The sequence below is a fragment of the Chaetodon auriga genome, chromosome 11 (assembly GCF_051107435.1).
Source record: "Chaetodon auriga isolate fChaAug3 chromosome 11, fChaAug3.hap1, whole genome shotgun sequence".
Taxonomy (NCBI): Eukaryota; Metazoa; Chordata; class Actinopteri; order Chaetodontiformes; family Chaetodontidae; genus Chaetodon; species Chaetodon auriga.
In genome coordinates, this window is record NC_135084.1 from 1,979,952 (window position 1) to 2,001,948 (window position 21,997).

The following is a 21,997-nucleotide window of genomic DNA, read 5'->3' on the forward strand; positions in this document are numbered from 1 at the left end:
CGTGGCTTAGCCTGGGTGTGTGTGCTGGCAGAAATGGAGGGTAATATATGCCTGCTACTCTCCTCCCTGTGGATATTTTACAAGACTTTTCAAAGCATTTACACAGTTTCCAAAAGCTTCAGTTGAGCTGAAAATTATACCGTGACCTAAAAACTGTGTAGATATACATGTGAAAAGGCAGTTAAGGTATCGAGGAAACAATGCAAGTATTCTGAATATGAGGAAATAGTTCAACACATTTTTTAGACCTTAAGGATATACACAATTTTTTTAGTGATTAACACAATGTAAACATATTTTTTGTTTATGCACTAGAATAGGGCAGCTTTAAAGACAAAGGTCCTTAGCAGAGAATCTGCTAACTGATCTCACTACAGCATGAAAATAAATACCAAGAATAATTAGTGCCATCATTTAGAACTGAGGTTAACTATAAATATCTCAGAACACTGAACTCACCTTCATTTTGCTGCATATATCAGTAAGTAACACATTTCAATGATCTGCCACTGCTGGTCAGTGACAAAATGACTGTACTGGAGGGACCTTAGTGCCTCCAATTACAATGCTGAAATCCAAACATCCAAATCTTGCTTTCAAAACCAAAAAAAGTTTCACTCTGTCCTGTTTAAATCAAACAACAGTGAGTAGACAGGACAAAGACAAGACAAAGCTGACTCCAGTTCTAGCACCCTTGGTGTTGTGTGCAATGGAAAAGTTGTACACTAGTCATGCATTTCTGTTCAAACTATGCATCCATGTAAAAATGGATATGTCCTTTCTTGCTCAGATAAAGGTTAAAGGTGGAATATTTTATGTGAATATTTTTGTTATGATTTGTAGTTTTGCGAACTTGAACTATTTTCGAACAAAAAACAAATCTATGCAAGTTATATTGTAAAATGCACATTTCTATATGGAGAACTAATCTTTACACTAATTGTGGCTCATGGCTTACATCTCTGCCTCTGCGCTGCCCTCCTTCAACTCTCTCACACTTGAAGATTGAATATGTCCCATGTAATACAAAGATATAATAGATAATTGGACCTTGGTTGGTGTAACATGTAGGTGTATTAAACATTTAGCCGAAACAAGGATCACATCAGTGTGGTGTGCATGTCTTACTGTAATCATCAGTAAATCTGAACGATGAACTCACCTGCTGATGCAGCAAAAAGCCACCAGACAGAAAAGGTCTGCAAAGCTCAGGCCTGATCCCTCCAATGAGAAAGCTGTAGGAGTAAAGAAGAACACGATCAAGACAAGCAAACTACAGGCGACTGTCAGCAAAAGCAATTACAAAGAGGAGTTCTTTTTGCTTTTTGGTCTGTATTTGATAGGGCAGCTGAAGAAATTATTATTATAATATTATTATTATGCAGCCAGTAATATTGTAAAGTAACCCTCAGTAACACCTTTAGATGACAGTAACTAGTATTATATCACATTTTGAAATTCACTTGCACAACACTGTGTCTTACTGATACACATCCAGCGCATTTTGGAGTCAATTATATTGAAGGAAACACATCAGCTTTCTTTCACCTTTTTTTTTTTTTTTTTTTTTTGGGGGGGGGGGGGGGGTCTGATGTGTTCACTTATGGTTAAATTTCCATGTTCAGTGCCAAGACTTAAAAATGGAGCCCCAATAGGTGCTGATCAGGACAAAGTGACAAACAGTGGTGAAATTATATATTCATTTTCATTATGTTTAGCCTTGGCTTGTACATTACATATAATATGAAGCTTCACATTAGACAAAGCAGTGATATCATTAAAATACTCAAAAGGATATTAGATGCTGACATCATTTGTATTACAGAAACCTCAAACCTGTCAAAACATTTTGGTGAAATAAAAATGAGTTTAAAAAAAATATCAGTGTTGTTTACAGCTTGTTTTGCTCTTCAAAAGAGCCCCCTCCAGTTAATCACTTAGCAACATCCTACCAAAAAACAAAAAAATACTAAGAATTTGAGCAGTGTCATTGAATACTTGGTGCTATAAACACAGTTCAGTTCAATTCTCCAAATAATGGAGGCAATAATAGTTTTATACCCAGTCAAGTCTCATACCAGGTCAATAACATTTGATAAAACAGTCAGTTCCCATTCAAAAACAACTTCAACAACCATGTGATTTAATAGTTTAGTTTAGCACTGAAGACCACCAAACCATACTTTACAACTGCATTTAGATTTTGGACTTTGAGGCATGGCACATTGGCCAATCAGATTTCTTTGCCTCACCTACACAAAATACATCCATGTATCTGGCACAAAAACCCAATGCAACTCACAGCAACGATTTTCCGTTGAAGAGCACAAGCTCAAACAGGCCTAGTCACATTATCATACCCAAGTTGCTGAGTAAAATGAGTCACATAGAGTAAAAATGAAATTCATTTCAGTCAGTTACTTATTGCAACATAGTACACACTTGAGTCTGCTCCAATGGTGACACAGACACAAACTGTGAACAAACTTTGATACTGACAACCCCCCAAATAGCCTTTGAATGAATATGAACACACAGAAAGAAACATTGTGAATTCATAAGCATTAACCAGGTTGTTAGTCATTCTAGCAGCATACCTTTAGGGATGACAATATCATCCCATCAGTCCACCACTTTAGTCAAGACTGGAATTTGTTTTTTTATTGAATATCTTGAGAAGTGTTGGATGGGACAGCATCCAACATTTGGCAGCATGATGGCAGGAAATTTGATAAATATATCCAGCAGGTCTGCATTTCAATTTGTCCAATACTCATTCAAATATCTGCAAAACTAATGACATTCCAATCAGCCTCAGCTCTACTTAATGTTTTCTGCTAATTAGCAAATATCAGCATGCTATCACGCTAAAAATACAGTGAATTAACATGGTAAGCATTGTACCTACTTAGCAGTAGCATGTTAGCATTGTCATTGTAGTGAAGGTACATGACACAAGAAGATTAAAGGCATTTCCAGCTCCACCTTTTTCTTGTTGAATGGCATACAATCTGTGTACAAAATAAGGTGCAATAAAACAGGAACCACTCCTATCTTCAAGCATAATAAATGTACGCGCGGTGTCTTACTCAGTGTTCTGAATGAAAAGGACTGTATAGTTCCAGTTAGATTCGATCTCTCATCAAATTCACCCTTTACCCATCCAAACTAGGATCAAATGCCATTTAATCAGCCTTCCAACAATTACTGTAAAGAACGACAGTAACAATTACTCATTAAATTAATATTCTCATCATACTGCCACTAAGACTTTGGTACTGCAACTGATTGTTCTTCCAAGAAATTTTTCTACACACATTACACTTTAAACCTTGAGGTTTAAATTGAGAAATAATTAGAGTTCTTGAAATATCTACTTGTGTTATAGATTATATTTAATTCAAGAAAAAAAAATAAGATATAAGAGATAAGAGAGACATCGTCAACTCTTCAGATGACACCTTTTACCAGCTGTCAACAAAAAAGGAAAAGGCAATAAAGGTTTGCAGTGGGCAGTGACTCACACACAGCATGTATTCTCAGTAAGCATTTGGAAATTCCAGTCTGATGGTGACAGAGACAGTGTCAATACACAAAAGGTACAAGAGGAATCCACTACACATTCAGAGAGGTGAGATGTTTGATTAAAGCTTCAGGAAAATCCGTTTTTCAGGCAACAGAAAATAGAAAATAAAGAAGAAGAGTGGAATTATTGTGTAGTGAAAATGTAGCTCAGTTTGGCGTGTGATAGAGTGTATATACTGTATGTGTGTGTGTGTGTGTGTGTATATACAGAGATATTTTGTAAAATGAGGGTCAAGTGGACAGAATATGATTTTTAAACAGAGGGAAAATATTGATGTTGAAAAAATATCAATACATGTTGCCAAGGCCTTAGTTTTCTTTGTAGATAACACTTAATAGTCAGGCACCACCTTATCTTAAAGAGCTCATAGCACCTTATTACCCCACTAGAACACTGCGTTCCCAGAATGCAGGCTTACTTATGGTTCCTAAAGTCTCCAATAGCAAAACAAGAGCCAGAGCATTTAGCTATTAAGCTCCTCTCCTGTGGAACCATCTTCCCATCTTTGTCCGGGAGGCAGACACTGTCTCTACATTTAAGAGCAGGCTTAAAACTTTCCTTCTTAAACAGAATGAAACTCACATTACTCTGGTCAGTCAAGTAATTTTTGCCTGTTGTGTGTTACACAACTTTTGTGAAGCACACAATGAGGAATATGATGAGGAAGGAGACATTGTGGAAGATGAAGATGAGGTGAACAGAGTGGATGAAGGACAGAATCCTGTGCAGGCCAGAGACCGGCGGGCACATGACATAAGAAATGCACAGTGTACATATTTTTCAAGGCTGTAAATAAATATTGGCATAATGCAACATGTTATGGAAGTTATTGGATTTGTTTTGTTTAATACAAACTTTTGTATACACGTATATTATGGTGATACCACCATATACTTAAACCATACACCAAAATGTTGAGTGTAATCCAAGACCTTTATTAGGTCCTAAAATGAAGGCAAGAAAACACAAGAAAAAAAAAGTCCCTCTCAGCAAGAGTCTAGTAGACAGCTGTGCTGCAACTGTAGCTGAACTTAAAGTGGCAGGTGTAAGTGAAAGAACCATTAACTCTTTGGTAATTTCCATGGAAGAGATTGTTGATGATATCCACAATCAAGCAAAAGAGTCTGTGAAGAAGTGTTTGTCTTTACAAGAGCCTGTCAAAAGTGACATTGAGCAAAGAATCGATCAGTGTTTTGAAAAAATCGAAAATCCTTTTGATGCATTTAATTCTGAAAGTAAGACAGCAGTATTTTACAGAAAAGTGGGGAAGGGTAGATCCAGCTGAATGTGTTCTTGGGACAAGATTTGATACTCTGCACAATTGCACTACTGGAGCTTATGATCAGGTTGTTGTTACCAATAAGTTTTCTTACATCTCAATTTTGAAAACATTATAGTTAATTTGCAAACACCCTTATAGAAAATATGCAGGCTGATTCCAGTTCAGAAGAAAATCTTCTGAATGACTTTTGTGATGAGATCTTTTCAAGAGTCATGCTCTATTCTCAAAACAGAAGCATGCAACTCAGATTCAGCTATTCTATGATGATTTTGAAACTGCAAATCCTCTAGGATCAAAAAGGGAAATACATAAATTAGGAGCAATCCATTTCACCTTGTGAAATTTTTCTCCGAAGTACAACTCAAGTCTGCATAATATTCATTTGGTCTCTTTATGTCATGCCCAAGACATTCAGACATATGACTTTTCTAAAATACTTAATCCAGTAGTGCAGGATATCAAAGTACTGGAGAGGGATGGAATAAGGGTCCCCCTGTATGATCAGCCAGTGTATGGAACTATTGTCCAAGTTACAGGTGACAACCTTGGTCTTCACTGTTTGTTTGGTTTTGTTGAATCGTTTTGTGCCAGATATTGTTGCTGCTTTTGTCTTGCTGAGAAAGAGGACTTTCAGACAGAATTTACTGAGGATTCACCCAAGATAGTTATGAGAACTCAAGCACTTCACGCAGAACACTGCCAAAAAATGGAGACAAATCCCAGTCTTCCCTATGTAATGGGTGTTAAATGTTCTTGCATTCTAAATTCTTTGCAGTAATTCAATACATGTGAAAATTTCTCGGTTGATATTATGCATGACATCTTGGAGGTAGTGGCACAATATGAAATGAAACTGCTAATATTGCTCTTGATCAACAAGAGCACAACATCGAAGGAAGTGGACAGGAGACTTAAGAACTTTAACTATGGCTACATGGAGCAAAACAACAAACCTCCTGCACTGAAGTTAGGAGAGGACTCAAATGATTGGGGTTAAATGCGATGCAATCCTGGTGTTTACTTCGTAATCTACCACTTATTTTTGGAGACTTAGTTCGTCCGAACGATCAACACTGTTATTTGCTACTGCTGTTGCTTCAAATTGTTAACATTGTATTTTCTCCAGTGTCATCAAAGGGTATCACTATTTTCTTGAAACACTTGATCACGGAACACCACAGGCTATTCAAGCATTTGTTTCCAAACAAGAAGCTGATACCGAAGCATCATTTTATGGTCCATTAACTTTCAGCCATTCTTAAAATTGGACCACTTCTGCATAGTTGGTGTATGCGCTATGAAGCAAAGCATAATTTGTATCAATCAGGTTTAGTTGTTTGTATAAAAGTCCATTCTGAGATGCCAGTTTTTCACAAAATCCACCATGTTGTTGTAAAGAATGAGCGGTTCCTGTTGGTTACATTTGAGCTACAAACAGTATGTCTTGATGAGCATTTCAATGCGTTTAAAGTTTTATGTACAACAGATGGACCTCATGTAGTTGATGTCAAAGAGCTTTTGTGTCACAAAGCATTTGATGTACAGATGTCATACAGTCGTGATGATTCAAGTTTGTTTATTTTCCCATACTGTTTCCTGTTATCTAATAAGTATGCACTAGGGATGCACATGGTTAACCGTTTAACCGTTAACCGATAACAGTAACTCTAACCGATTAATACTAACGGTCAATTTTGTTTTTAAGCTACGTAATTCAATCAACTCATGGGGGCGTGTCGACAGGTGCAACACATGCCATCACGTGCTTTCCATCACAGCCCACTTTACAGCGAAGATGAAGAGAGCAAAAAGGAGTTCTGTGTGGGACAATTTCGACCGGAAAGGGGAGGAGGTCATTTGCAAATTATGCGGTACAGCACTGAAATACTCCAGCAGTACGAGTACAATGCAGTACCACTTAAGAAACAAGCATCCAGCATCAGACGATGGAGGACCATCGCAGCGAACTTTGCCCTCCATGATGGCCGGGAGAAAGTGTGACGCGTGGCGCGTGTGTCTCCATGCACGCTAGCATCATATGCAACATTAATATTACAGATATCAATGACGGCTCTGCAGATGACACCTGAAGTCACTGACTAATTCCAGTCTCCTTCGTGTTGTACAGTAGGGGAGGGTGTGTATCCTTGTATGCAATTACGCACAAAACACACATTACATTGAATATTATTTTTTTTATCTCCAGACACGTCGCGGGTCGTCCAGGTTTACAGTAAAATTGTTCGGAATGAAGCCGCATCATCCAGATAAATGTTGAGCTCCATCAGAACTGTTTAAAAATCAGATTTCAGAAGCTCAAACTTTATTTTGGAAATGAAGCAGAACACACAATTAAAGAAATCACCAGCGCGCTCGCTCTCGACATAATTTAAAAGCAATAGCAGACAATTGAAGCCTACAGTACTGTTAATTATATCTAAAGCTTGTAGCTTTTTTTTTTTACATTTTAGATGAGTAATCTAACTATTTGCCGTCATTGTAAATCTGCAGTTCAGCACCGGACAGCGCCGAGTCAGTGACTCTCTGATTCCAACCTTTCCTTACATGGAAAGCCTTGTCGGAATGGTGGGACGTTTGTGTGTCGGAATAGCGGTATTTCGGGATGGTGATATGTCTAAATGGTGGTATGTCGGAATGGCAGCATGTCGGAATGACGGAATGTCGGAACGGCAGCATGGAAGGGCATTTAAATCTTATCGGTTAACGGTTCTTAATCCTTAAAGGGCGTCGGTTAACGGTCATAAAAAAAATTCAAAATGTGCATCCCTAGTATGCACAGTAAGCTCTTTAAAGCTTGTGTTGGATTGCATTTTTATTTTTATTCACATGTACAACTTTTTATTTTTAAAACAGAGGCCAAAATTGTACAGAGGCCAGTTATATTTTCTTAAAATTATATTTGTGACAGAAAAAGTTGAAATGTCATGTTTTGATATACTGCACATTTTTTATCATTTTAAGAATAAAATGTGCTTGGTTGAATTCTGATTTCTGATTAATTGGCCAAGAGTTTTAATAACCATCAGTGCATTATAGTGATGAGTAAAATGCAGTCTTATTTTGTAAGACTATTCTATATTGAGGGAAATACTGTTTAATATAATTTGAAAACTAATTCTATGTAGAGTAAAATACATTCTGTATTTAGTAAAATAAAACTTGGTTTGAGTGAAATGTTATTTTGAACAAAGTAAAATACTTTCTGTACTTAGTAAAGTAAGGTTGAGTGAAATTTAATTCTATACAGAGTAAAATTCATTTTGTATTGAGCAGAATACAACTCACTGTCGAGTAAAAATGGGGTAGAGTTGTTTCCAGTTTATACTTCATAGAGTAAATTATCATCATGTAGAGTAAAATATAAACACTGAATGAGTAGAAATTACTCTGAAAAGTTTACTCTACCAAGAGAGTCATTTTCACTCTACTTAGACAGGGACCAAATACTATCTTTTTTAGAGTAAAATTTTATTCAATTTGGATAAAATTTACTTAATTTTACTGTGTGGCAGCATATATAAACTGAACAGTACAAACAGTACAGGGAATGTTGAAAGAGCCAGATTTTAAGCTGTCAAGAGACTCAGAGAACGTCCTGCTTGTTAGGGAGGGAGAGAGCCACTTAACGACACAGCCAGATAATCTTTATATCACTGATTATCTTTATGAGAGCTGTTTCAGTGCTGTGGTTAGCCCTGACGCCAGACTGATACGTATCATCCAGATTGTGGAAACATAGGTAACTATGCAGCTGTCTGTAGACAGCCTTTTAAATAGTTCTCTTCAGTAATGATGTCTAAAGTTCTTTTTATAATAATCAATACATCATGAGACAGACTGTGGAATACACGTTTGAAAGATGCTGCTTCAACGGAGCAGGTGGAGGAGCTTAGCTGCTGTATTAAATTTTGTAGATCATTAGAGGTAGTCAGTAAAAAATTGTGCATTGTGCACATGGTGGTATGATGATGTCTGGGCAGAGACGGGCCATATCCATGACATTGGACTGCCAAGAGAAGCTCAGCAGGGATTGATCTTTTTGGGTTTAGCAGTTTGTCAGTAGTGGAAAGTAAAAACTAGTTACAAAGGATTATCCGAGAAACGCAGATTGTCTAGAAAGCTTAATTTCATTATTATAAGTCTTAAATGTATTTTTGAAGATTTCAAGGTAAAAAAAAAAAAAAAAAAAAAGCAGCTTGGTCTTTTACCACTTAAACTCAGCATACCAGCAAGCTCTCTTAGATTCTTATTCTCATCCCATTTCTCTAAGGAGCTTTTGGTGTTACAGATATATTTGCATAAGTACAGTATATTATTCATTGGTTATGATGCTACTTGCATTCTAAATACTCAGACTGGAATAAAACATGAATAAAGGTTACTTTGAGCAAATCTTTGCTGGTACAATTTATGTGTTAGTTAATGGTTATAAAGCAAAAATGTTTTAGTGAATCCAAATTCTACATATCTATGAACCATCATAAATCTGAAATGTCATTATTTATGTCAAACACATCTTCATTTTCAAACAGTCTTGGTTACTCTGAAAAGAAATGTGTAATGCTCCGATATTTTAAGTTAATAAGAGACTTTGAGAGGCAAATAAAAAGATGTAGGAGAAAAAAGTTTTGGGCCTGAAAGAGTGTCTGTTCATCTTGCTCAAAATGCAATTCATTATATTGAAAAAACAACAGCTATACAGTATTCTGTACGTATACTGTATGTGGGTCATAATGATTTGGACCTTTACGTTAATTGCAGGTTTCTACACACATTGTCAAATTCCTACAACAAGAACTTTGTCCCAAATGTAGGCTGCATAATTACAGTGTCCCAGGAATTCCATCTGAGGAACTCAGTCAATTTCTTTGTTGCCAACAATCACAGTACCACCTGTGGGGTTGCCTCAGACATATTTTACCACTAAGTATGGGTGTTTTTCCCATGATATCCTGCTCACATCACTCCGCTTTCTAATGTATTGCTGGAGGAGGACATAGAACCTGCCTGCCAGATTCATGCATTTCAAGAAAACAACAAAGAAAAAATACATGAAGTAGGGGTTCCCAGATGCTTACTGTACTGGCTCTCTTTGACAGGGAAGTCTTTGATGGGGACTGCAGAGTCGTTGTCCATGCGCAGAGATATGACTTTCCTCTGCAGGCTGGTTGATTTCCTCACAATAAATGTCTATAGGCCAGGAGAGGAAACATTCAATCAGAACATATATGTCAATATATATGCCTCATTCTTCATGCAGTTTTTCTGACTCATGTCTTTTGTGAAGGATTTGTAATATGACAAGGAATATCAGCATTTATTGTTCTTTCTATGGATGTATATTTACTTTTTTTTATGCACCGTTTTTCTATTATTTTGAAAAAACTTGTGTTTTGTCAAGTCCCCACAATGGCACAGTGATTTCCAAACAGAAAAGATTGCGCTTTTCTTAAAGATACAGCGTGGTTACTTTTTAGTTCCATCTTTCACAGTTTTAAAATGACAAAAATGAGAAGGGACCAGAAGCAAATCTTTGAGAACCCTGCATGGTCGGTACTTTACCCTTTGGCAAGTATCACAGCTTGTAAAGGCTCTTTTTTTTGCTAGCCAGGAATCTCTCAGTTCTTGTTTGGGGGATATTCGTCCATTCTTCCTTGACAAAGACTTCTAGTTCTGTGAGATTGTTGGGTTGTCTTGCATGCACAGCTCTTTTGAGATCTACCCACAGATTTTCAATGATGTTTAGGTCAGGGAACTGTGAGGGCCACTGCAAAACCTTCAGCTTGTGCTTCTTGATGTCGGCCACTGGACATTTTGAGGTGTGGGGACTATTATCCTGTTGTAGAAGCCATCCTCTTTTCATCTTCACCTTTTTGCAGATGGTGTGAAGTTTGCCTCCAGAATTTGCTGGTATTTAATTGAATCAAAGCTTCCCACTAAGAGTGAAATGTTATCCATGCCAGTGGCTGCAACACAAGCCCAAAACATGATCCATGCACCCTTGTACTTGATAGTTGTAGACGTGTTCTTTTCATGAAATTCTGCACCCTTCCAAAATGCATCAGACTTATATGGATGTTCCTTTGCAATTTCTTTTGAATTTTGTGATGAGGATGGATGAAAGTTTTCTACTGATGACTCTTCCATGAAGGTCATATTTATGCAGGTGTTGCTGCACAAACTAAGGAAACAGCCACGTAAAAATGCTTTGCTGTCTTCTTATTGGTTTCTCCTGCTTTGTGGGCAATAGTTTTCAATTTCAGAAAGCTAGATGGCTGCTTAGAGGAGCTTGTGGCTGCTCATTGTTCGGACAAAGTTTGAGGAGTCAGAGTATTTATTAAGCTTTGAAATTTGCATTACCTGAGCTTTCCTAATGATGACTGTGATCAAGCCATAGCCCTAACAACCTGATTAAGCTCTGAGACCTTGGCAAAAGTTACCAGAGCTCAAAATTGCTGCCCAATATTTTGTATGGTGCTCCTTTCCTTTTCTCATGCTAAAATTGTACAGAACAAAAAGAATACAGTAATCTTGCTTAAAATGTTGAAGACAGTGTTTCATCTTTAAATGCCTTTAAGAGATCAGTCCATCTTCTACTCAGTTAACTGTTCACAATAACATAAATTTAGAGCGGGCTGCCCAAACGTTCTCATGCAACTGTATCCACACCACATAGCTTAACCAATCTGCAAAATGCTTTTTCTTTTCTTATTCTTTAGTTCTTGTATGTAATTGATCATAATCACAAGTACTCCCAAAAATAGGATTGTTTATAATGCAGAAAAAGTTGTTCTATATATTGCTTCTACTTATTTCATGTGATCGCTGCAGTTTTTATTACTATGGCTCAGTTCATAATTGGATCTGTTCTCAACGTACATATAGCAATCAATACAAATGTGACCCGCCATGAGAAAACCAGCAACAAGTCAGTGCAAGTTGTGTAATCAAAGAAAATCGATTTTTTTTTTAAAATTAGTGATTTTCGTTTTTTGCAGAATTTGTAAGTTGAAATCATGAAGAAGCCACTCCATGTTTCAAATAACAGTATTGGGGGCCTTAAAACCATAAACTTTGTATTTGAATTTGGGTTGTTTTAGAGGACGCTCTCGGTCCTAGTTGGACTGTATTCTAGAGTTTATTGGTAGCAGCAATTTTGGTTGGTTTGTGGTTTGTAGTGCATCATATTGTATTGCACTGAGGAGGTGTTGACGTTACTGTTTCTGCTTGTCTGAGTGTGCTAAGAAGTGAAACTTTTACACAAGAGTGAAAGTTTTGAGTGAACAGTACTGGACACAATAAGCCGCAGTGGCTGCTGTTCCCTCACCCCAGTAGGCTGGCTCTGTAGTATACACGTGGCATCCTGGTGGCTGAGGCCCAGCTGCAGCCACACAGCATGTGTATGCACCAGTCTTTCCAGAACACTGAGTCGCCTATGGAGGGAGTCATAGCCTGAATCTCTCGCTCCGGCCAGCCCCTCCCTGATCCGGGCATGAGGTGAAGCCTGCAGGAAGAGGCCTCCCACCTCTTCACCCAACCTGAAGAGAAAATTAGACAAATTTAAGAAAGTACATTCAGGGATCATATTTCATATTACCCCCGAATGTTGTAACAAATATACAAAGGTTTACAGGATATGAGTATTGTTTCTAAATATTATTTTAGCAGGATAAAACCATTTCTTTGTAGAAGGAGAGAGTGCAGTTTTTTATTTATTTTAGGGTGGAGAGAGGCTTTATGATTATTGGAATCTACAAAGACTGAACTCGTCACACAAAATGACTATTTCTACCAAAACCAAAATAAAGTTAGTAAAAAGTTTTGGCAGGCACCAAAAAACAAATAGTGAATGAGGAAAAACAGAGGCAACACACTGTGTAATAGATAGACAATGATTGGATTCAAGTTGCTAAGTCAAGTCATTAAGTAAGATTTCTAATTCTAATTGTAATTCTTGCATGTTCCTATATCAAAAGAGAAAAAGACATTCATCACAAAGTGTTTGCCTTTCTAATTTTGACTGAAATCTGTTCAGAAAAGGGAGAGAAATTTTGGCCCCTTTGCCAAGAAATCAAACTCCAGCAGAGGTTCAACTGCATCCACCAGATTTCTCTTGATCCCTTATCTCGAAGTTGGAAGACCATGCTTCTTCTTCTCAAGCTAATGATGTTTCAAAAGGAGGAAGAAATTACCACAGCTATACAACACCACTGCGAGAATATAGAGAAACAGTAGGACAAAGGAGATTCTGAAGAAAAAAGTGCTTCTCCTAGGTTTACAGCTTTATGGGTTGGGGAGGGGAGTTGACGTGACAGAGTTTCCTACAATCTCTCTGTCTGCTGGTGGGAGTGTGCTTCACCTGTGTCACGTGTCTGTGTGTGTGTGTGTGTGCACGTGTGTGTGTGCGCACGTGTGCACGCACACATAGAGGTGGAACTCGACCGTGCGTAATACAGAGAGCAGAGGAGAATTGTAAAGGCGCAACCATGTAAAGACAGAAATGACAAGCTGTCATGTAAATAAGATAAATAAAACAAGGCTATTTAGTTTGTTTAATACAGGACAAGGTACAGACCTGTTCTATAGGAAAGGTCTTCTCAAATGACTTCTGTTGTGATCTGGCGTTATATAGAAAATGAAATTGAATAAAATAAACTTGACCTTCAAGGGGGGGCAGGGGGTGCCACTGGGGGGACAGGGCGCCGCCCCCCCAAACTTAATAGTAGGGGAAACACTGATTGCATTAACATTACTGATGCATTATTGTATTGTATTGTATTGTATTGTGAGTAGCATATTTTTGGCGTAGTAGGTTGGAGTGGAGATAATTACCTTATAATCTGTTAATACTGTTGTTACTGTTGGTAATTTAATTTCTAACAAGAAAGTTATACATTAATTTATGACAAAATATAATATAAGATATGTTTTGTGTGGAAAATGTTCATTTGCTAAGCAACTATTAACTATAGTTACATTAAATACATGTAGTGGCCTAATCATTTCCCTCTACACTGTAGTGAGTAGAAATATACAGGGGTATGAAATGGGAGCAAATATACTTGTTTACACTCTTTATTATGAATGCACTAATAATCTACAAGTACTAACATACACACACACACACACACACACACACACACACACACACTACACATGCATGTACAAAGTTTAAAATGTGTAGGCAGCACTAATATGATAGTGTTTCAAGGGTTGAGTGAGGTCAGCTTTAAAAAATCTGACAGTCAATAACTTGTTGAACAAAGAACTCACTGGAATTGCGTTTCATAATGCTGGCCAGCCTCTGTCTCACTTCCTCAACACTTAACAGGTACTTTCTGAAGTCTACAGAAACTGTGTCTTAGAAGAGGAACTAATTATCAGACATACATGTTCAACATTACATCAAAGGCTTGAAGATATTATCCAGTGTCAAAGACTGACAGGAAAAAGTCCACACACACACACACACACACACACACACACACACACACACACACAAATGCTTCATAAAGGCTCCCAGAGAGCATTTCAGTTTATCATGCTATGTGCAGTGTGTCAGTATCTAGTAATCACACTCACACAATATTTCACTATAAAAGGTGCTCTCTGCTGGTAGCCATGGGGAACTGCACTACATTAAAATTAAATGGCATTACTAGCTGGGACACAAAAAAGTATGTGCACAAACACACACACACACACACACACACACACACACACACACACACACACACACACACACAAACAGAAAGCTGTCTAATATGCAACATACTATGAGCTCACCCAAATGTGTCTATGTTGTGGTCTCCTTCTGAAGGTTCAGCCTTTTTCCCCATTTCTTTCTTCAATGTGCCAATTTCCCAGGCAAATGAGTCAATCAGCTGCAAAGACACACAGAACACCAAAAACATTAATTTTAAGAAAAAACAACAGAGACATCAGATCAAAGAGAGAAAATATGAGTATCTGTAGAGGGGTTTTCAATCAAAAGTGGGTTAGGATGTTTTTGCTGTTTAGCTTGAGGTATGAACTGGGTTTCATTTCTGTGAGCTTTAAGTAATACAAAACGCTTTGTTCCAGAAGACATAAATGAGTCAGCTGAGAGAAATCACAGGTCCTAACAGATCCCATAGAGGTTACTTTTTGTTACTTTGGGTTCAAATCTACAACAGACTTGCTTAAGGGAAGAAAAATGTTCATCATAGTGTTTTCACACACAAATTTACTTCAGTAAAAGACATAACCTGCTAAGGTTTTCAAGTGCTTTTAATAATCTGCCTGATTTTAGCTGTTGTTTTAACTGGCTCTATACTGAAATGTAACTACTAACTGCCATGTTGGTATACCTAAATAGTCAGTTTGCAAACACAAGGAAATGTAGGAAGACAGCTTGTATGGCCATAACCACAGTATGCACAGTGTGACCAGGTCACCACCCCTGGATGGGTCATCTGTAGCCTACTAGCACCTCTAAATTTCACTAATAAAACATGTTACACTCTTTTTATTGAATGCATACGCAAACCAACTATGAAACCGTGAAAGGTTATGTGCTGGACTATTTCTTACTGGGAAGTGACTTCCTGACTCCCGCTGTCACCAAAGATTCAACCCTTTCACTAAACTCTCAGCAAGAAAGTAAAAAAGGATATTCCAAAATGTAAAACTATTCCTTTAAACATTATTTACATTTATTATGAACAGCTATTATCAAATCATTATCACTTCTGATACATATAATGATATCTGCAATATTTGGTCTTTCTATGTGAATTTACATCATTGCTGCTAAAACAACATGATCCCTCAATTATTTTACTTGTTTTTAGACTCTAGAGGTGCCACCTGCTCATTACAAGCTTTTAGCCATTCACACACACTCACACACCAATGGCACAGCATCAGGGGCAATTTGGGGTTGAGTATCTTGCCCAAGGATACTTCGACACGAAGACTGCTGACACCAGCGAATAGTTTGGTTGAATAGTTTGTGGAGGACAGTCTAAAGATGCAGTGTAATGAATTTGGTGTAAATTGAGCAAAAATGTGCGAGGGCATAGGTTTAAATAGCTTTACAGTTTTTAAGCAAAACAGTGACTTCATAATTCCTACCAACTCAAAGCATCTGAAGACTTCTGCACATCTGGCTGACATTTCAGCAAAAGATGCAAAGTTGGATGTAAAACTGATTTTAATGAGAATTTTTGAAGGTTTAGATGGTTGTCATAGCACTTAAGATGGTTGTCATAGCACAACCATCAGAACTATTAGCCCCCTAAATGCCAGTTAAGCAATTCTGAAATAGGACTGCATCTATGTGCAAAGTTTTGTTTATTTTCATGCATGGGGAGGCAGATTTCCAGGTAGGAAGCAGAAGAAAGAGAAGAAGATTGGCAAATACAAGAGGGTCCAGCAACAGAGCCGCCCGGCCCCTAGCAATGCACATCATGTTAAACCTTGAAAGGTAACATCAAACAGCAAGAGAAAAATAAAATCAACCAAAACAAAAAAAAAATCACAAAAGAAGACAAAAAACACCTTATATGTCCTGAGCTCTGTCCGTCGATGCCTGTGTTTCTTTGTTCATCCATTTTCATACTTGTTTTGTATGTTGTTTTTAAACATTAGTTTAAATTTAGTGAGCGTTCAATAAATTCACTCCACTGACAGAAATACATTACATTAACTCATTAACTGTTTGACAAATATACCAATTCCTCTCAAATCATATAGACTCTCTTTCTAAACAACTTCTATATGCTTCCAGGTACTAAGAGATATTTAGCATTGTACACACAGAAAAATAATGGTTCTTAAATGGTTCTTTAAGATGGTCTTCAAAGAACCATCACCTACTCAAGATCCATTTTATTTGGTGAATGGTTCTTCAGATTCCTCATATGGTTCTTTGGAATTTTAAAAGGTTCTTGATTCTTATTTGAATTATTTAATGATAGGCAATGAGTCGACTTAATAGAAATACTGTTCTATACTGTCACTGTTTTTTTTTGGGGGGGGGGGGTACAGTATATGTTGTGCAACTGTATATTATATCCTACATAAAAGCATCATAGGAACAATCGAACAATCTATATTAGGCTATTTAGCACTGTCTTCATTATATTTGTGATGTGGAGGTGGAAAGATTTATAAAACAATTATATTAAAATTGGCTTAAAGGAGGATCCAGAGAGAGGCAAACAGGATCCTCACATAATGTATTAATGTATTGACATCATGTCGATCCTCACATAATGTTTTGACACAACTCATAGGGTCAAAACAAATTCAACACAAAATTACATCGAATAATTTAAAATATACATCCAACCTTTAAATGCGGTAAGAAAACCAATTACAGCTCAGTGTTTTTCTAAGTAATGGCGACTAATCCATTTCTGCCTAAATAAAAAGCAGAAAACCTTTTTTTCGCGTTCTCTCAAGATCGGCATGTACGCGATTTTACCTAGTTTTGTTGCCGTACATAGCTCCAAAGATGGCGGACCTGCCTGTGCACCGACTGCGCATGTGTGACTCACATCATGTCGATCCTCACATAATCCTACTTTGGGCATATCATTACATGTCTAGCTACGATCTGATACAGGCTCACAACGAGATGCGATGCATTATGAAGTAACTCTCTCTCTCTCTATCGCGCGCCCTCTCTGTCTCACAGACACACACACACACACACACACACACACACACACACACACACACACACACACAAACAAACAAAATTGCGCCTTCTGTCGGCCCCTCCCACTTCTTCCGCCTCTCTGAGCTACATGGCAAGTTAGCACTTATTCGTCGTCTGGATTAACATTTATATGAAGACAGTGGAAATGAGGTATGGTTCTTTTCTACTTTGAACATGTTTTAGTTGATGTTAGAATGTTTCACAGCGATGTAGATCTTGTAGTCGTTAAGTTTGGTTCTGACTATAACCTCAGAGGCAGAGGGAACACACGACGCCATTGTGTGTAGTTGCAGTTGTGTACTGCTAACATTAATTTAAGCTAACAAATTTTAGCTAAAAGCTAAGAAGGCATATAGTTGAAGATTACTTGAATGTTAACTAGTGTAAAAGTTAAGTTCTGTTAAGTTATTGAAGGACTTATGAGTAATGTGGCCTGTGTTATGTAAATGCTTATGGCAGGTTAATGTATTTAAACATGGCACCAAACAGTGTCAGTCCATGTAAAACGGTCACCCTTTCATGGCAGGCAGTCAGTGAGCACGTCAGCATTTTAAATGTACTGAGTTGAGCTCTGTATTTCCTTACAGAATACAGAAACGGTGTGATGTTCTGATACATGAAGGCAGTGTGAAGGCAAAGTAAGTGAGCTTTATCCTGTGAAACAACTGCGCGCACACACGCACACACTCACACACCCCTCCAATACTAATTTTGAGTCTGATGTGCAATGTTGCTATGAAGTTATCTACAATCAGTTTATTTCATTGTGTTTGTCCAATGGAATTACAGTTGGCTTTGATTTATGAAAAAAAAAAAAGTCATTGCATTTGAGATATTAAAGTAATTGCCACAGGACTAACATTTTGAAAGACTAGCACTGTGATCAAGTAATTAAATATCAGTAATATGGAGAATGCAGTATGTACAGCATTGTAATTCATACGGCAGCCCGTGTTAGAGAAGCGGGCTCGTAACCAGAGGGTCACCAGTTCGAATCTCAGGACTGATAGGTCAAGGGCTGCCCCTGAGCAAGGCACCTGACTCCCACTGCTCCCTGGGCGCAGTAATGTGTGCTGCCCACTGCTCCTGCGCCTGGTGTGTGTGTTCACTAACACTTGTGTGTAAAAAGGATGGATTAAATGCAGAGGTTAAGTTCACTACTCATTGTTTCAGTTGTGTTTGTGCGATTAATTCTAATTTCAATTTCTAATTTGAATTTTCATTCACTCATTTAATATGTGTAATTGTAATCCAATGGACATATATGTATTGTGTTTTTAGATTATGTATGGTTTTATATCAATGGTAGAATCCAGCCGCAAGCAACTCTAAATACTATTTTACATTTCTTGAATCTAGTTACAACACAAACCACTGACAGCCCAGTGTTTTTTAAACAAAAGATTGCAGCTTTATGTAATTGGTAAAACCATAGCATTCACTGTCATTTGTGTCATTTGCCATCCTGCTCCTACCGTCAGTCTTCAAGGAGAATGCATCGCAGTTGTTTGTGATTAATAAGGTTAGTTTTGAGTTGATTTGCAGGGTGCAGAGGTGCAATAAGAAAGAATAACATGAATAACATTTTTCAGATGAAGCAGGGACCTCCCACTACATATTGTATAAAATTGTGTTGCAGATTCAACTTTTTCAGAGATTTCATAGACTTGTTTGACAGCATTATCATGAGCTTGTAGATCTGCTATGTTCGGTTAATGTTCCCCTCAGAATAGGGATTCTAGGTTTCAAGCGTTTCAGGAAAATAAAAAAAAGAGCTTCCTTCCCACACATTTGATGGCCCGGCTGTAGTACCTCTGAGGACCCCCCAAGGGGTCATGGACCCCCTGTTGAAGACCTGACCTACAGTATTTATACATTATTCTACATGTGTGAGGTTTGTATGCATGAAATAAGTTCTATATACTGTGGTGTGTTTCAATTACAAGTAATAGGATGTGCAGAGAATTTCGTTGGGCAGTGTTTCTTTATTGTGGTGCCTTACAACAATCAAAGTAGTAACAGAAAAGGACAGTATTTTAAGTCTGAAATGTATTCTTTCAGGAGCCACTGAACCCAACACCCACTATCATAATCAGTAGCAGTGACGACAAGCCCCTGAATCACAGCGCCGAAGTCAACGTCAAAATGGATGGCCAGGACATGATTGTGGACAATGGAGAGGTGGACTTTTCTTTGGCCTTAGGTGTTACATTGGCCCTTTACCATGTCGACAATGTAGCATATCCCAGCCAGGTAAAGAAGACATTTTCATTCATTGAGGCCTTTATCCTAAAGATGGACACTCCAACATCCAAAGTGCCAATAGCTGTACAGAGAGTAGCAAATGCACTGAATAATGCTGTTTAGCTCAAATCTAAAATGACACAGACGCTCGTCTTAATGGGTTAAAATTTGATTTTATGTTTATGTTTTGAAACTGTTTTAAAATGTTTGTAAGAAATTAAATAAAATTAGTAATAACTCATGTTCTCTCATGTTCATCTTTGACACCTCAAATTTGATATATTTAAAAGTTTAAAGTGTAATGAAACAGTTATTATCCAAAGAACCATTCTTGGCTGAAGAACCATCATAAAATGGTTCTTCATTGAACCAATTGGATCCACCAAGAATCATTTTCCAATAGGTTCTTCAGAGAACCTTTTTTTGACAAGGTTTTTTGAGGAACCAGAAACGGTTCCTCAAAGAACCATCATAGATTGGTTCTTTATCGAACCATTAAAATAAATGGTTCTTTAAAGAACCTTAGTGTAAAAGGTTATATAAGGTTATACCATTCATACACAAAATAACAAAAACACTGGGACCCATTTTTATTCTTCTGATTTATTCTACTGCTACAATGTCAAAATATCAAATATCAAAACAATTCTTATTCACTTTGGCAATTTCAAACACTACTTTCCAGCAGACATCTCATTTCAAACCACTCACACTATGAAATCTGCTGCTAAATCTCACACGCGCACACACACACACACACACACACACACACACACACACACACACACACGCGCGCGCGCACACACACACACACACACACACACACACACACACAGGCACACGAGAGTGAACCTAAGATGACCATTACCATCACTTATCTAACCTTAGTCGGAACCTAACTTCACCCTAACCTTGACACAAGTCTTCACCCTAACATTTGATGATTTATTTTATGGGGACTTGCGAGAGTAATACACCCACACAAAGATGAGTCTTAACAGATGTATTTGCACCAGAGACACACAAAACCAAAACAACCATCAATACTGTAACAGTCTAAATGAACCAGTATGACAGCTTCATTTTCAAAATATAAAGTTATCTGACTTCTCAGTCTTGTTTTTTTCTTACAATCCAAAAGTTAGAATCCTTTCAGATGAAATCAAATCCCATTTTTGATACCATTTATGGTCTGCATTTTTTATGCAATAAGAATTCATTGTATTTACATTTGTGATTACCCCTCTATATAGTAGTTCATATACAGTAGACAACAGTATATGGTAGACAAAGACACAGAAAACACAATGCATTTTTCACTGATGTCGATGGATCAAAACAGCCCCAAACACAAAGACATGGTCATTTTTTGATAGATCAGTTGTAATTATTGAAGGAAGTAATGGCACAGTCAGGAGGAGGCACAGGGAGCTTTTACATGAAGAGCTGCACACCTCCAACTATCTTCTTTACTAAGACAACCTGTTTGTCTGGCTTTACTGTAAACAGATACACTAGTTACTCTTATTTCTCATGAAACGTAGCTGTTCAACAAGTACTAACCACACTTTCTGTGGCCAAAATTATCATGGATGCCACCCACCCAACCAGGACTGAAATCTTGAGCATTATAAGAATGTTAAGAAGCTGCTCATCTCTTTTTAGTGCTTCCAAAGGCTTGCTTGTGGTTCTAGAAGATGTTTCGCCTCTCGTCCAAAAGGCTTCTTGAGTTCTAACCTGACTCGTGGGAATTCCCAGCTAAGTTTTGTTCCATACAACGACTGCATGCAATCATTTTCCTGGAACTTGACCCTGATGCTTTTCAGTGTGACACCAGTGTAATTTGTTTCATTTCCCAGTACTCTGTCTAGTTGGCCAGTATCTCTATGGGTAACACTGCATTATCTGCTTGAGCTGAGGGAGGAAACAATTACTGCATATGTTTCAAGAGAAATCACTCATTTTATTTGCTGCAGGCACATTTGATGTTCACCACCTCAAGTTTTTTTTTTTTCGTCTTGCGATTGGCCTCTACCTTACAGATGTATTGGATTGGACTTTCTTTGAACTTTATTTTAACTCGATGGGCTTTAGTAGCATGACTGTACTCAGGCACAGCGTAAATGTCCTTGTTTTATTAATCTGCAGCCAAAATATT

The 21,997-nt window shown here is 37.6% G+C and overlaps 1 protein-coding gene across 3 annotated transcripts in view; it reads right to left on the bottom strand.

Annotated features, from left to right (window-relative positions):
* The window catches only part of LOC143328632 (ras and Rab interactor 2-like), a 64,157-nt gene that overhangs the window by 21,554 nt on the left and 20,606 nt on the right, over positions 1 to 21,997 (bottom strand). For all 3 annotated transcript variants that reach the window (XM_076743891.1, XM_076743889.1, XM_076743890.1), the window contains 4 exons: positions 14,676 to 14,773; positions 12,217 to 12,427; positions 9,968 to 10,079; positions 1,163 to 1,235 (listed from right to left, as the gene is read on the bottom strand). In XM_076743891.1, the coding sequence (XP_076600006.1) occupies positions 1,163 to 1,235; positions 9,968 to 10,079; positions 12,217 to 12,427; positions 14,676 to 14,728 (449 nt within the window). In that variant the 5' untranslated portion in view covers positions 14,729 to 14,773. The remainder of the gene's footprint in view (positions 1 to 1,162; positions 1,236 to 9,967; positions 10,080 to 12,216; positions 12,428 to 14,675; positions 14,774 to 21,997) is intronic.